The sequence below is a fragment of the Balaenoptera musculus genome, chromosome 12 (assembly GCF_009873245.2).
Source record: "Balaenoptera musculus isolate JJ_BM4_2016_0621 chromosome 12, mBalMus1.pri.v3, whole genome shotgun sequence".
Classification (NCBI taxonomy): domain Eukaryota; kingdom Metazoa; phylum Chordata; class Mammalia; order Artiodactyla; family Balaenopteridae; genus Balaenoptera; species Balaenoptera musculus.
In genome coordinates this window covers 7742957-7759398 of record NC_045796.1, presented here as the reverse complement: position 1 = coordinate 7759398, position 16442 = coordinate 7742957, and the positions used below count along the sequence as shown (strand labels likewise).

The 16442-nt window shown below is 42.1% G+C and overlaps 1 protein-coding gene across 2 annotated transcripts in view; it reads left to right on the top strand.

Annotated features, from left to right (window-relative positions):
* SLC22A3 (solute carrier family 22 member 3) overlaps nt 1-16442 on the top strand; it is a 96405-nt gene that overhangs the window by 72692 nt on the left and 7271 nt on the right. For both annotated transcript variants that reach the window (XM_036871808.1, XM_036871806.1), the window contains 4 exons: nt 5601-5698; nt 5818-6032; nt 13102-13210; nt 13957-14069. In XM_036871808.1, coding sequence (XP_036727703.1) covers nt 5601-5698; nt 5818-6032; nt 13102-13210; nt 13957-14069 — 535 coding nt within the window. The remainder of the gene's footprint in view (nt 1-5600; nt 5699-5817; nt 6033-13101; nt 13211-13956; nt 14070-16442) is intronic.

Here is a 16442-nt window from a genome sequence, read left to right as displayed (position 1 = left end):
TTCAGAATATCTGCGTCACTGTGGAGAGCGTGTTAGTAAATCAAAGACCAGCTGGATCTGTTCTTAAACTGGCAAAATACTTGCTTGGAAGCACTATTAATCCTTCCATTTACTGAACGGGGAAAATTGGTTTTATGGTCTCGATTACCTTCAGTTGCTATCAGCACTTCATATTCTGTTGGTGTAGGATATATACTAGGCATTAAACTTGTGCTTAGGAAAAGCAGATATCATGTGACTGCTTGATTCTAATACATGTTAAAAGTTTGAAATTAAGACTAATACTAAATATTTTTACGGAGTAAATTTGAGTAGTGAAACAATTATTTTCATTCTTTAATGCAAAATTATTTTGCCTAAAGTATTCAGTTATTATGCGAAAGCATTGCTCTGGACTGAATTCTCCAGATGATTCTGCTTTTGGAAACAAGTAACAGAAAACCAGCCTAAATGGGCTTAGACAGTAAGCATAGTTCCAGGCTCCTGGATCTGGGATTCTAGAGATAGAACAGCATCCAAGGTTGTTTAGACCTGGGTCTCCACACTGAGCCATGGTTTCCTCCCCTTCTCCACTCTCCACTGGGCTTCTCTCCTGCGGGTAGGATGGCTGCTAAGATCTATTTGAGCCCACCCTTCCCTCATTAATTCCCTGAGGGGAGACAGACAAGATTCCTCGGATGCCTCTGACTTAAAGGCAATGAAGGACTTTCCCAGAAGCCCTTTTTCTCATTGGTTCAGATTCGGTCACATGTCTATCCCTCATTGGTTCAGATTCAGTCACATGTCTATCCCTCATTGGTTCAGATTCGGTCACATGTCTATCCCTCATTGGTTCAGATTCGGTCACATGTCTATCCCTCATTGGTTCAGATTCGGTCACATGTCTATCCCTCATTGGTTCAGAATGGGTCATGTGCCCAGTCACTGACATAAAGGATAGAATTACCCTTAGATGATCAGACATCCGCCTACAGTTGGAAACAGAGTCAGCTTCCCTGACAACACAATTGATGAAGTATGTGTGTGTGTGTGGGGAGAGGGGGATGGTGTAGTGGGGGGTTCTACTAAGAAAAAGAAAGGGAGAGTGATACTGAGTCAACGGCAAAAAAAGGTACATAATATCTAATTTAAATCCATCGCTTTAAAAGTGAGTTATCTTTTCTTGCTACAAAAGTAATGTAGGTTTAAATTTTAATTTTAAGAGAATATTTATAGCCAAAAAGAAGAAAGTAAAAGCCACCTTAATCCCACTACCTCTGAGAACCATTAATGATATGATACACGCATACTTTTAAATAATAAAATAAATGTTATACTCTGCACACTGCAGACACAGTACAGCATAATGGTGAGCAACACAGACTCAGGTAGCAACTTCCTGGTTCAACTACTTCTTGTCTGTCTTTGTTGGGTTAACTACTTAGCTTTCCTGTGCCTAAACTTCTTCCTCTCTATAATGGAAATAATAGTGCCTGTATAAGTTCGTCTAGCACTAACCCTCTAGTTCAGAGGTTGGCAGTCTACCGCCTGCAGGCCAGACCTGGCTTGCTGCCTGTTTTGTAAATAAAATTTTATTGGAATCCAGCCACAGCCATCCATTTATATATCCACTTATGGCTGCTTTCACAGAGCAGTGGCACAGTTAAGTAGTTCCAGCAGAGACCTGATAGCTCACACAACCAAAAATACTTACTATCTGGCCCTTTGCAGAAAAAGTTTGCTGGGTTAGACCATCAGATCTCTATTGTCTTGTCAAAATTTAACATGTCATAATTCTGTGGTCATGTAGCAACTTAACTAGCCTGGAGACCTGATCAGGAAAAAGTGACATCTGCAGAGCAAGAGATTTACTTTATGAGTTAGAAAGAGTTAAGAACCATGAATATTGGGCTTCCTTGGTGGCGCAGTGGTTGAGAATCTGCCTGCCGATGCAGGGGACACGGGTTCGAGCCCTGGTCTGGGAAGATCCCACATGCCGCGCAGCAACATGAGCCACAACTCAGGCCCGTGAGCCACAACTACTGAGCCTGCGCGTCTGGAGCCTGTGCTCCGCAACAAGAGAGGCCGCGACAGTGAGGGGCCCGCGCACCGCGATGAAGAGTGGCCCCCACTTGCCGCAACTAGAGAAAGCCCTTGCACAGAAACGAAGACCCAACACAGACAAAAATAAATAAATTAATTAATTAATTAAAAAAAAAAAACAAAAACTCACATTATTTAAAAAAAAAAAACCATGAATAGCTGAAAAATCTACAAAGGTGTTTAAGCGTCAAATTATCTATCTGAATTGACTAGAGATTTTGAAATATGTGAAGTATGATTTCCCTTAAACTCTGGGATGTTGACATTGGATGGACCAGAAAGAAAGTAATTTGTTCAGTCTTACCTAAGAGATACAAGTCATGGCTATAGGCAGAAAATAAGAAGATTGAAGAGGAAGTAAAAGAGAGTCCATAATAAATTGTTTTGAATATTGCTTTTGAAAAGAAAGGATTGTCCCTATCTGTGTGCTCTGAGTCAACAGTGATGTACATGTGTACATGAGCAGAGCTGTCAGCTCTCCCTGGAGAGAAGAGAACAGTCTGAGATGAACATGACCCGGGTCTGAGTTGTGGAAAAACCCTAAGTGAAAAGATAAGAATCACTGGAATAAGTGATACATTCATGGAGGAAAACGGCTCTCATATGATGAGTGGTTTTAATCTTGAATTTAAAGGTCCTCAAAATCTAAATTATTTTAATCAAGGCCAACTTTTCCATAAAACAGTGTTTTAACTAAAGATTAAATACTTGGTCAAGTGCATAATGCCCTTCTTTAAAATTATACGGAAGTCACCGTCAACTGCAAAGAAGTTTTCTAGAATAAAAAGCTTTTTATACAATCAGCAATGTAGTGAGAGGATTAAGAACAGAGGCTCTCCATCAACTGCCTGGATTTCAAGTCCTAGCTTAGCCACCTTCCTTCTATTGAATCCTTAGTGTCTTAAGCCTTGTTTTTCTTATCTATAAAATAGGATCAATAAAAGTACTAACTTTAGAGAGTCTTGATGAGAATTAAATGAATAATTCATGTAAAGTACTTAGCCCAGAATCTAACAAATATTGCACACTCCATAGAAGTTAGCCATTTTAATGTGGGCAATATATAGAAACTAATTGTGAAAAACATTTTGGTAACTAACCATGTAATAATATACGGTCATCCCTTGGTATCTGCGGAATATTGGTTCCACAACCCTCTGCAGGTACCACAATCCTCGGATGCTCAAGACCCTTATATAGAATGGGTCTCAGTTGATGCTCTGTATCCACAGGTTCTGCATCCACAGCTTCAACCAATCACAGGTCCCACAGTTGGTTGAATCCACAGATGCAAAACCTGTGGCTGTGAAGAGCCAACTGTATTGTTGTGATATACTAAGTTCTTTCACTTAGGGTATTTCTGCTTTATTTTTGGAGCAGCAAAGGTGAAGGTAGGGGTCTTGGAATTTCGAGGATTAGCTCAGGGAACGTTTTAATAAGGATTGTATTAGTACAGTACAAGTCGACTTGCTGCTGAAACACCACAAAAATACAGTGACAAAAAAGAGAAAAGTTTCTTTTTCTTTAACATGCCCACCCAGAGCTGAGTAGCCCAGCGCTTAAGGCAGCTCTGTTCCATGAGGTCCTCTAGGACCCAGGTTCCATTTACCTTGTTTCTCCATCATTGCCTGCAATAGGTTGTATAATCAAAGCCATTTCACCAGCATTGTCTTCTTCCATCCTTCAGGAAGGGAAGACAGTGAATGAAGAGCAAGCCATTTCCTTTTTAAAGGATGGGACACAGAGCTTGTACACATGGCTTCTGCTCCCACCTCACTGCTGAGATCTTAGTCACTGGGCCACCCGTGGTTGAAAGAGAGGCTAGAAAATATGACTTTAGCTAGGCTGCCATGCCCCCAACTAAAATTCCATGGGTTCTGTTATCAAAAGGGAGATGGAATCAATTAGCAGTTTTCCACCGGCATTGCTATGGTAACTACTAATATTGTTTCACTGACCCCAAGATACTGTTAATTTTGAGACACATCATCATTTTATGCACCACTCAGTAAGAAAAACCATGCTATTGAAACTGGGCACATTGCTTTCTTATCAGCCGAGTTGATAAGAAAGGATGTGTGTAGGACACATCCTAATTTCGAGATTTTTAAACTGTGAAGAATGTGTGTCTTGGTATAGAAGAAATACAGCACTGGAAAGACTTAGGAAAAGAAAGTGATCTAAAGACATCCATTTTGCAGTCTTCTTATGTGTGTGTGCCTTTCCTTGGAGCAAGCATAGGCAGCAGATATGCAGCTTTGGTTGACCTGTTGAGCGTAATGTTTAGAACAGGTGATTGACAAGGTATTGTACTATCAGCGTGAATTTAAGTCAAATTCCTATGACTGCTGGTAGAGGGACTTTTGACTCAAAGTCTTGGGGAAAATTTGCCTAGATTTTCACTCATTCTGGACCAGATCTGGAGTTGAGTAAACAGACAGTGAGGGCCCTGTTTTTGCTAGCCAGGGTTCTCACTTAACAGAAGGACAAAGACCGAGGGCTATACTCTGACGGAATAGACATGGCCAAGGCACTTGACTTCCTGTCTCAACATTCAGTCATCACCCAAACACTGGCTGAACACCAAGCACTTTGCTTGGTGCCACAATGCAGTCCCTGCCCTCCAAGAACTCCAGAGCTCATGCAGGGAGAAAAATAAGTAGACCCGTAAAGGCATGCAGTTGTGTGTGGGCTATGATAGAAGTCTGGTAAGTACAGGCACAGACTAGGGATCATCAGTTCCGAAGACCTCCCAGTGGCAGGGAAAGCCGGACTGGGGAGGTGTAAGGGACTCTTCAAGCAGAAGTAACAGAATATGCAAGTGCATGGAAACGTGAAACAGTGGTCACTTCAAGGGGACCGAGTTATGATCTCTTTGGCACACAGGGCTAGAAGCAGTGGGTATGTCCAGCTTTGTTTCCTTTACAGTGCCTTAGACATAGGAGGCAAACAGCAATATTGGTTTAATCGAATTAAAGAAAAGACCAACTTCTTGGATGGTCAGATAGAGATGAGCTGAATTTTCCTGGATCAAAAAGATGCTGGATTCCAGTAAATGGACAGAAGCAAAAAGATACCCTTGGTGCCATGCTTGTTCGGGAACTTACCATTATTCTAGCTTATTTGGCAACTTAAGGTTTGAGGATTTAATGGATAAAGGAACTTGTTTGGAACTGCTTTCACCAGTTTTATGCTTATTTTCTCCAATTTAATAAATGCACAAATGTATTTTACTTTAGAACACACCTTTTATCCTTGTTTACTCAGAGCATATAGTACTGCTGGTATTACCGTTAAGAATAGATTCTCAATGCAGCAAGCACATCTTTGTGAATTTGACCTATTACAAAGGCTAGAGAATCAAACTTCTTATTCTCAGGTTTTAAGATGTAATAATGAAAGACCCTGGTCTGTTCAGTAAGATCATATGGTAGCTTTGAATCTGGTCAATGACAAATCTATAATATGCAGATGTTTCTTGCTGTATATTGCTACTGAAATCTGCTTCTCTCATATAGATCACTGTTACAGATGAGGAAGTTAGTAATCCATCCTTTTTAGATCTGGTGAGAACTCCCCAAATGAGGAAGTGCACACTTATACTTATGTTTGCTTGGTAAGTTTGACTTGTGATGGATTCAAAAGCTTGTGTCAAATTTACAATGCATCCCGTTCTTCAAATCAGGTTGAAGTTATCTCTTACTTGTTCGCCCTTGTCTTTCGATGTTGCTCCAGGTTCACAAGTGCTGTGGTTTATCAAGGACTTGTCATGCGCCTGGGAATTACAGGAGGCAACCTCTATATCGACTTCTTCATCTCGGGAGTTGTGGAACTGCCAGGAGCCCTCTTGATCTTACTAACCATTGAGCGTTTTGGTCGGCGCCTACCCTTTGCGGCAAGCAATATAGTGGCAGGAGTGGCATGTCTTGTCACTGCATTCTTACCAGAAGGTAATTGTCCCCTAAGTCTGTTTGGCAGCCAAGAACTTGAAAAAAATCTTAAAATACTCAAGAATGGAGAACTTATCTTTAGAAAATGGACCATAGCATCAAAATCGTAGTGCCAGTCATGCTCTAGTGATGTCACTCTATTTTCTGCCTAACCAGCCTAACTACTTTGAGTATAAAAGGTTGGTTCTATAGATTTTTCTGTTTTCTCCATTTCTCAGTTCATTTATGGATGAAATAGATGTGTGAAATCTAGCTTGGAGTGATGTAGTTTACTTTTTTGAAAAATTTTTAATTGAAGTATAGTTGATGTACAATACATATAAGTTTCAGGTGTACAATATAGTGATTCATAACTTTTAAAGGTTATACTCCATTTATAGTTATTATAAAATACTAGCTGTATTCCCCATGTTGTACAATATATCCTTGTAGATTATTTTATACCTAATAGTTTGTACCTCTTAATCCCCTACCCCTATGTTGCCCCTCCCCGCTTCCTCTCCCCGGTGGTAACCCACTAGTTTGTTCTCTATATCTGTGAGTCTGCTTCTTTTTTGTTATGTTCACTAGTTTTTTGTATTTTTTAGATTCCACAGATAAGTGATATCATACAGTATTTGTCTTTCTCTGTCTGACTTATTTCACTTAGTATAATGCCCTCCAAGTCCATGCATGTTGCTGCAAATGGCAAAATTTCATTCTTTTTTATGGCTGAGTAGTATTCCATTGTATATATATATACCACATCTTTATCCATTTATCTGTTGATGGACACTTAGGTTGCTTCTTGGCTATTGTAAAAACACTGCTATGAACATAGGGGTACATGTATCCTTTCAAATCAGTGTTTCTGGTTTTTTCTTGGATATAGATCCAGGAGTGGAATTAATGTAGTTTATTTTTGATCACCTTTATCCAACTTAATTTTGTGATATCATTGACCCTGTTTCACATTTCTTCCACGTGGCCAATCCCATGTGAAACACTGAGGTTGCAAAGGGAAGGAAAACGTGTCTTGACTTCAAAAGATTGACAACCTAGTGAGGAATATAGACACTTTAATGCTCTCACAACAAACTGTGATAAATGAATGAATAGAATGATTTACAAGATTTAGAAATAGGAAAAAAAAGGTGCAAGAAGTGATTAATCCATGGGGATAGTCAGGAGAAGCTTCCCAGAGGTGAGAACTAGGCATGTATGAAGAAGGAAAAGAAATGTGCCCTACAGAAGAGAAGGCTAGGAGTGATTTTACAAAGGAAAGCATGGTTCTCAGAAGTACGCACCACCTTTGATGGTTCGGGAACCAAACGTTCTTTGTTATCACAGGAATCTCCTGGCAAGGAGGCTGAGGGATCATCCGTCACCAGTGGAGATGGCCTCACAGCCAAGGCCAAGCTAAGAGCTTGGGCGTGGTCTTGTGAGCTTCAGGTGGAGGACGGGTGCCCTCCCAGTGGCTGTTGCAGTTTGGACAATGGCAATGGGGAGGAGAGAGGCTGAGAGCAGGAATCAAGGTCGTGGCAGTCGGGCCTGAATGGGAGACGGTGATTTCAGAGATGTTTCAGAGTTAAATTGGGGGGAGGGGGGGCTTGATGACCGGTGTATGGTACAGAGGTTGTCAGTGCCTCCAAATACACTGTTAATGGAAAGCCGGTTATCTCTGCCTCAGAACACAGCGGGCACTGGACAGAGGAAGCCTTTCAAACTCCCAGGGAACGTGTGTTTTAGAGCAGATTTATTATTTCAGCATTTCAGGAGGTGTGGGGTGGGAGGTGGCTGGCAGAGCTGGAGTTTCTGGTAGTTCTTTGTGTCAGCACAAGGGAAGCTGCCTTTTCTTTTGCGAATCCTCTGCGGATCAGGGAAGAACTGATAATACTGTGGAAGTCGAAACAGTCAGACATTTACAGATGAGTTTACTAATTAAATAAGGATTTATGAAATCCCAAAACATCAGATAGACCCTATTTAAATAAAATTACAGAAATGCCCATCTTCAGAACAGAAGGGTGGAAAAAAAGATGTGAAGTCCTGTCATACTGGAATGGTTGATGATAAACAGAGCTGACTATTTACATTTACCTCATTTTTCTTGAGCGTATCAGTTTCCTAGTGCCGCTGTAACAAAGTACCACAAACTGGGTGGCTTGCAACACAGAAATTTATTCTCTCACACACCTGGAGCCTGGAAGTCTGAAATCCAGGGGTGGGCCAGGCCATGCTCTCTCTGAAGGCTCTAGGTGAGGGTCCTTCCCTGCCTCTTCCTGGCTTCTGGCGGTTGCCAGCCATCCTTGGCATTGCTTGACATCATTCCATTCTCCGCCTCCATCTTCACATGACCTTCTCTGCATCTCTGTGCCTTAACTTAACCATTATATCTGCAAAGACCCTATTTTGAAATAAGGTCACATTCTAAGGTTCTGGGTAGACATGAACTTTGGGTAACACTATTCAACCTACCACATTGAGTTAACACATTATAAGAGCTGGGGAAGATATTGGCCAATGCACATCTATTTAGTGTCTATTAATTTCTGCCAGTAAACTAGGACTAGAGATAGTGCAGTGAACAAGACAGACATAATTTCTGCCCTCGGGAATTATGCACAATTTAGTAGAAGGTGACAAATCAGGAACATTGGCGACTTCACTGTTCTTTCTGTTTTACTTTGGCACTTTTTAGTTTTAGGTTTAATTTTTAAATGTAGTTCCCTAAGACAACGTCATCTGTTCTCACTGCATATGGAACAGGCATCAAATATTAATTACGTATTCATTGCATATGAAGTTAGGAAAGTGGAGAGAAAGATTAATGACTTAAGTGTGGCCCATCTTTCCATTATGTAACTTTCCCCAGAAGATTTTCTCTGGCCCTAGACTGACTGGGATGACTTCAATGTGTGTTGCATTCAGCATGATCCTAGAAATCATTGAAGATCATATGTCCAAACCAATATTGAAGTAACTAAGTGGGTGAGAATCAAGCTATTTTATAGAGAACACTCTCATATAGTAGAAAATATAAGGCAAAGGATAGACTTTTCTGTTTGGTCTGATCAGTTTTATTTTGTAGACAGAATTGCCCAATTTAAGCCTTAGAATTATTTTTAGCAACATTGAAAATGAATTGCTCTTATTCTGGATGCATTTTTATTTGTGTATTCTGCAGATTCAGCTGCTTTTATAGTCACATGCTGGTCATAATTGACTGCTAAGAATAAGTTCAAATCTCTAATGCTGTGTGTGAATATCAAATATTAGCAGAGGTTCCTTGCTTGAGTTGACATCCTTACTTCCACTTAAGGGAACTTCGGGACTTGGTTACTTGGGCTGTTGAATTAACATTAGAAAGACTTTTCCTCTCAGCCTTTCTTGACATCATCACCAGGATGACTGCCCCTGAAGAGAATACTGAGTAGCCTTTTAGGGGAATCAGCTCTAAAATTATCTCAAAGAAAACGGTTTAACCAACTTTCTGTCCACTAAGCATGACTTTTCATGGTCTGAAGAATGAGATTCTGGAAAAGAAAGTCTTTCAGGCTGTATCCTCATCCAAGACTCACTGTTTCTGACCCAAATATTTTAACTCTAATTAAAGCCTGAAAAATAAAGAGCTTTCTAAATCCATACTCATCTGCCATCTTTAATTTGACTTTATTCAAGATGGCTACAAACCTGACAGTTTGGGTAAGTCTTTTTGAAATGACGAAGTTGTCTTGGACTTTTCTAAGTAAAAAGTAAGTCTGTTTATCTTATTTACTAGGAATTTTCACTACATTTTATTTCAGAACTCAGAGCAGCTGGTGCATTCAGAGGAGATGTAAAATTGTGTTTGTTTAAAATTTTGCATCCTTTTCTTCAAAAATTGAGGTATTATTCTCAATAATTTCTACCAGCTTGACCAAATCCCCATCAGAGGGACTTTCTTTCTCTGTGTTCTCAGGAGTTCATGGGAGGTAGTTTCTGTTTCAGTCTTCATTCTTAACTTGTCTTGTTTTTTGCCATTGCTACTGAAAGATGTCTATTGCCACTCCAGGGTGAACTTAGCATATTACAGGGATAATCAGAAGTTTTTATGTGCATACGTAATAGTCACACATAACTTACACCTCCTATAAATTGTTTTCATTTTACCCTTTAGTTAAAATGAACAGTGCAGTGCCTTTGGGACTTCTCTTTTGTTCCACATTTCAACAAAATCTCTGTCCAGTGCAGTTAGATACTGGCCTTTACTTCTTAGAAAGAGTTGAGAGTCTTGAGAAAACTTGACAGCATTTTCTTAACGTTTTACTGAATTGACTAGTTATTTATCTGTATTCATTGAGCTAACCACATACATTTCTCATCGAGTGGGGAGGGGGTGCGTGTGTGTGTTTTAATTTGGTTTCTTGGTTTTTATTTATGTTTGTTTTTCCGCAGTCAGTTATAAAGTTAAATTGTCGTTGAAGTTGTCAGTGGGACTCACTTGTAGAGCTGTCTTGATTCAGTAGAAAAAACTATAGCTTAAGAACCTAACCTGAATAATCAAGTTATCTCCACGGGAGCCAACAGCGTTCTTCTCAGCAGCCTGAGAGCAGCGAGAGGTTGCCTGGCCAGGCCGGGACCCAGGAAATCTGAGCACCAGTTGCCACTTTCCCTTCCCCAGCATCTGGCACTGCACCACCTGCTCGCTGAAGGAAGGGGTGGAATGCATTTCCTAGTCCCCCTCCCTGGCCTTCCTGAAAAAGTAAAGGCTAAATAAAACACTTGTTTACAACTGGGCCGGGGCAGACGGCAGCCCAGTGCATCAGCGCGACTCTGCCGTTCTTCACTCCCTGATGTGACGTTAATGTGAGTGCTGCAGGTGTCCTCAGCTGGGAAAAACATCAAGGACACCAGGACCTCCTCGGCCAGTTTGCAGTCAACATGTAACAAACTGGAGCCTCCCAGCAATGATCTGGATTCTGGAACCCTCTTTTTCTCTGCTTGCCCTCCTAGGCAATTGTTTTATTGAATGAGTTTTAGCTTTTTTATTGGTTGAATATTCTCTAAAGAGAACACACATAAGGGGAATTCCCTGGCGGTCCAGTGGTTAGGGCTCCTCGTTTCCACTGCAGGGGGCACGGGTTCGATCCCTGGTTAGGAAACTAAGATCCCGCATGCTGTGTGGTGCAGAAAAAAAAAAAATACACGTAAATCTACCGAGTTTCATCCTCTTCTTTTATCCTCCTCATTCATGCCTACTTTTCTACTAAAAAATTATATATTCAGGAAAGCGTGATAATTCTAGAAGACAAGAGGACTGTTTAGTGCTGAGCAAGCATAAATAAATATGAGTCTAAAGGGAGAAGGTTTCCTTTTCAAAGATGGAAGTCAGGCATATGCTGAACGCCCTTGGCTTTGCTTTGGAGAGCAGATAAGCTGCTGTTCATGCGGTCATATATCCTCACCCAAGTCTACTAAGAAAGGATGGCATAAAATCAAAACTATTGATACAATGAGATACCACCTCACACCCGTCAGAAAGGCCATCATTAAAGCATCTACAAATAACAAATGCTGGAGGAGGTGTGGAGAAAAGGGAACCCTCCTACACTATTGGTGGGAATGTAAGTTGATGCAGCCACTATGGAAAACAGTATGAGGTTCCCCCCAAAAATAAAAATAGACTTGCCATATGATCCTGCAATCCCGCTCCTGGGTATATATTCAGACAAAACTTTCGTTCAAAAAGATACATGCACCCCTATGTTCATAGCAGCACTATTCACAATAGTCAAGATGAGGAAACAATCTAAATGTCCATCAACAGATGAATGGACAAAGATGTGGTATATACATACAATGGAATGCTACTCAGACATAAAAAAAGAATGAAGTAATGCCATTTTCAGCAACATGGATGGACCTAGAGATTATCATACTAAGTGAAGTAAGTTAGACAGAGAAAGACAAATACCATATGATATCACTTATATGTATAATCTAAAATACAACACAAACAAACTTATCTATGAAACAAACAGACAGACATAGAGAACAGACTTTTGTTGGAGGGGGAGGGATGGAGTGGGATTTGGGGGTTAGCAGGTGCAAACTATTATATAGATGACGGATAAGCAACAAGGTCCTACTGTATAGCACAGGGAACTATATTCAACATCCTGTGATAAACCATAATGGAAAAGAATATGAAAAAGAATGTATATATATGTATAACTGAAGAAACTAACACAACATTGTAAACCAACTATACTTCAATTAAAAAAAAAAAGGATGGCATCAACTGCACAACTTTTAAGAAATTTAGAGAACTTACTTTTTAGAGCAAAAATGGTTTATGACTTCTTCCCTTGAAGCACAAAAGAAAGAAAATATTTAGTAGAGAACATTTGGCATTTCCCACTAGTTACTATGGAGGAAAGGAGTGTTTCCTCATATAACCAAAGCAGCCCTAAAACAGTTCATTTTTAAATGAATGAACAAACCAGTATTAAAGAATCTGGCTCCTTCTGGATGATTTCTTAGGCAAAGTAGAAAGACTTGGGATGAGGGAAATAAGGAAAGACATACGCCCTGGTGATGACGCACGGCAGAGATGTCCCCTCCCGGAGATCTCAGTCCTCGGAGCTTTGCTGCTCTTTACAAACCAAAGGCAGTTTCAGGTCCAGATTTTTCCTGGTCTGTTGGGAACAGTGATTCTGTGTGTCATCACTAAGAGGTATGAACAGAAAGAGGACAAATGGGCGTCAGACTGCTGTGATGGTTTTCAAGGGCACAGGCAAAGACTACCTTCCAGACAGAAAGCCAGTGTACTCAGGCCCTCTAGGAAGGCACTGCTTGGAACATTGTTTTCAAGGTAGTGGCTTCTCAACAAATGCCTTGGCTTGTATTTCTGTAATCCAACCCTGCTCAGGAAGGCAGCTAGTGCACTGAATACTAGCTGTCCTCCTGGTTGTTGTTGTTGAATTTTGGCTACAATATTAGAAGGTACCTATCATTTGCACTTAAAATTAGCAGATTTACGGCTGGGAGAACACTAAGCAAATGCCCTTTGTTGTTTTGTAAAATTGTCTGCTTTCTGTTTTTGCAGGAGTACCCTGGTTGAGGACCACTGTTGCTACCCTGGGAAGATTAGGCATAACCATGGCCTTTGAAATTGTTTATTTGGTAAATTCAGAATTGTACCCAACAACATTACGGTAATTCCAACATCCGTATCATGGTTTCTCCTAAGTAATTCTGCAGCCGCATGTTTGAAGTTGACTTAAAAACTATGAAATAGTTTTCTTAGCTTGGCGACATATTAGCCTGGGCTGGATTCAGCCAATGGAAAAGCTAAGTTTTGAGTGGTAGCTGCTTTTTGCATTATTATCATCAATATCTTCATACACAGTTGGGGGTTTGTGGAAAGGCACTAGACTTGAGATCAGAAAATCTGGGTAGCGTGCTTGCGTCACGGGTTACATCTTCTTTCATCAGCAGCGCTCTGTGTAAAGGCTACAGCCTCTGTTCTGACCACACTCCGCAGCCGATTATTGAAGGACAAAATGAAACAATGTGCATAGCTAGTGCAAATTGGCCTGCTTTCTTGGGGGAATATGCATGAGCACACCTTACTGCCAATCTGGGGTGCCAAGGAGACACATAAGTGCCACAGAGCAGGCTGGGTAGTGAGCCGCTGTTGGAAGATTGATTTCCACCAATACTGTAGACCCGCCCCTGCCCCCAACTAGCCTCACTGTGACTCAGCTTTTACCCAGATGTGAACTGGTGCAGGTTGGAAATGATTTGCTTAGAGTATGAGAGAGCAGAAATTTTCAAAGTTAAAAACTACAGAAGTGGGAAATATTGTTACAATTTCTCTGTTACTTAGATATCTGAAAATGTTACGTATCTTGCATTTATTTGAATACTTTTTGTTTAAAACAATTTTTTTGTTCTGCAGGAACTTTGGAGTTTCACTCTGTTCAGGTTTATGTGATTTTGGGGGGATCATAGCCCCGTTTCTGCTCTTCCGCTTAGCGGCCGTTTGGCTAGAACTACCTCTTATCATCTTCGGTAAGTTCTCACTTTATATCCTATTCTTAAATGCTCTCATCCACATTTTTCACATTAATAGAACCTAAAATGATCATCAGGCTTGATATCAATTATAACCATTTGCTCTTTTTATAACAGCTGTTTCCGTTTTGAGGAACCACAATGAAATGTGGACCCTAAACCATTTAAATTTACTTTACATTAAGGGTTCCTATAAAAAAGTGTTCAGTTTAGCTTTTTTTGTTGAGGTTCTGAGTTAAAATCAAAGATTATGAAACTTTTTAATAATATTGTGGGACATAACCAATAATTTTCCAAATAGGACCAAATCATAGGACCTTCTGTGTGTTCAAAACAAGCCTAAAAACAAATTGCATTGTTAAATGCTCCACGTCTCTCAATATTGTATCTGCATGTGCTTTGATGCTAAGCACGCCATGCCAAAAGATCAGGGGACACAGAAGCCCTTGCACACACGTACCATAACCTCTTTGATGCCCCTCAAGTTCATACCCTCCTTCCTACCTTCAATCTTCATGAAACTCATGAAGGGATAGAACCATAGCATAGGGAGGGCCCTTAGGGTAATTCAGGCCAGTGCATCTCCTGTGCTGTTCCAACCTTTCTGCCCAGATCTCCTACCCTCCTCAGCAAGAGAGGATGCCGGCTGGCCCCTTGCTCACCTACCTTTCCTCCACCTCCACTTCCTTACTCCCGGTAGAGAAGGTTTTTCACCCATTGCTCAGCAGTTTAAGCTCCAATGAAAACATTGCGTCCGTGAGGGCATACATCCGGAGGAATGCAGGAGTCCTTCAGCTGTGCTAGGGACCATAAAGTCGGCTTCTAATCACTGACACCAGTGATTCCATAAAAGATCATTTCAAACTATTTCATGGGACCCGATAAACAAGCTCAGCATTGATTCTGGGCCAGCGTGAAAGAGCAAAGAGAGGCCACTGTGCAAACAAGACAGAGCCTCCTGACGGCCCAGTCCCTCAAGGTCGGGGCTTGCCTGCGAGCCACGCTGGCTGAGCTGGGCGCTGGTGCTGCAGGGCAGGCCCTTGCTTCGCGGAGTCTGGCTGGGGAGGGAGCCGCCTTTCCAAACAGGCAGTCACAAGAGAGTGTGATAAATAAGGGCGCCATGAGAGCACATCACAGGGATCCCTAGCCCCGTGGAGTCAGGGGGAGAAAGTCAGGGAGCAAGGAGGCCATGTGGAGGTTGAATAGGAATTATCCACGTGAGAGGTGTGGGCTGGTGCTCTAGGCAGTGGGAAGGCCTAGAGTAAGAGGAAGGTAAAGGATAGAGTACAGTGCGTAAGTTGGGGCCTGAAGAGAGATGAAACTGGGGGGGTGAGCTGGGGCCGGACCATGGAGGGTCTTCCCCGATGTGCAAAGGGTCTGCTCTTTATCCAGAGAGCAGAGTTTCAAGCCGGGCTTAACAGTGTCAGGTTTGCATTGTAGAGACATGACTCTGATGGCAGATATGCCAATGAGTTAGAGGGGCACAATGCTAGTGGTGAGACGATTCAAAGAATGTTGGTGTAATCAGGTAAGCGATTTCATAAGGACTGGGTCTAGGGTGATGGCACTGAGAATGCTGAGGAGTGGATGGATCCAAAAAAATATATTGGAAGTTGAATTGGCAAAAGGGGGTGATTGACGGGGCGAGGGCCAGAAGGACCAGGGAGCTGGGCAGCCGGCCTCTGGGCTGGCAGAACCATAGGTGGCGGGGCCAGCTCTAGTTTAGTGAATGTCAGAGGGGTCCATCTGCAGGAGGACGTGGAGGGATACTCTTTGGGCTGTTTGTAGCATGAGGTGCCTCTAAGAAATCCAGGTTGAAATGGTGAGAGGCCAGTAGGTTTGGTGAGCTGAGTCGGGAGCAAAGTGTGGCCTTGTGATGAAGGTTTGGAAGCCATCTGGAGGTAGATAACCACTGAAACCATGGGAGTGGCCGAAACCCCCTCTACAGGGCACAGGAGAGAGTGAGAGGAAAGAAGGGGGCCCAGGCCGGAGCCCTGAGGAGCGACAAGGCATCCAGCGTAAGCAGAGGGAGAGGGGCCAGCAGGGGATGAGAAGGGATGCAAGAGGAGCAGGAGGGAAGCCGGGAGCGCGTGGGGCAGGGAAGCCGGGGGACAGCGGGTGAGGTCAGCAGCCGCCAGAGCTGCCACGAGGCCAGGCAGCAGGGACGGGAAGCAGGGCCACTGCACCTGGTGGTGGCAGCAGCTGGCGGCCTGGCTGGAGCAAGGCCAGAGGGGACACTGAACAGAACCAGATTAGAGCAGGTGGAGATGGGAGACGGCTCCGGCCCACCAAGGCCAACTGTCAAGTTTTCAAGAATCGTTGAGCCAGTTTAAACACGTCCATCATTAAAAATTGACTATATAAAATAGA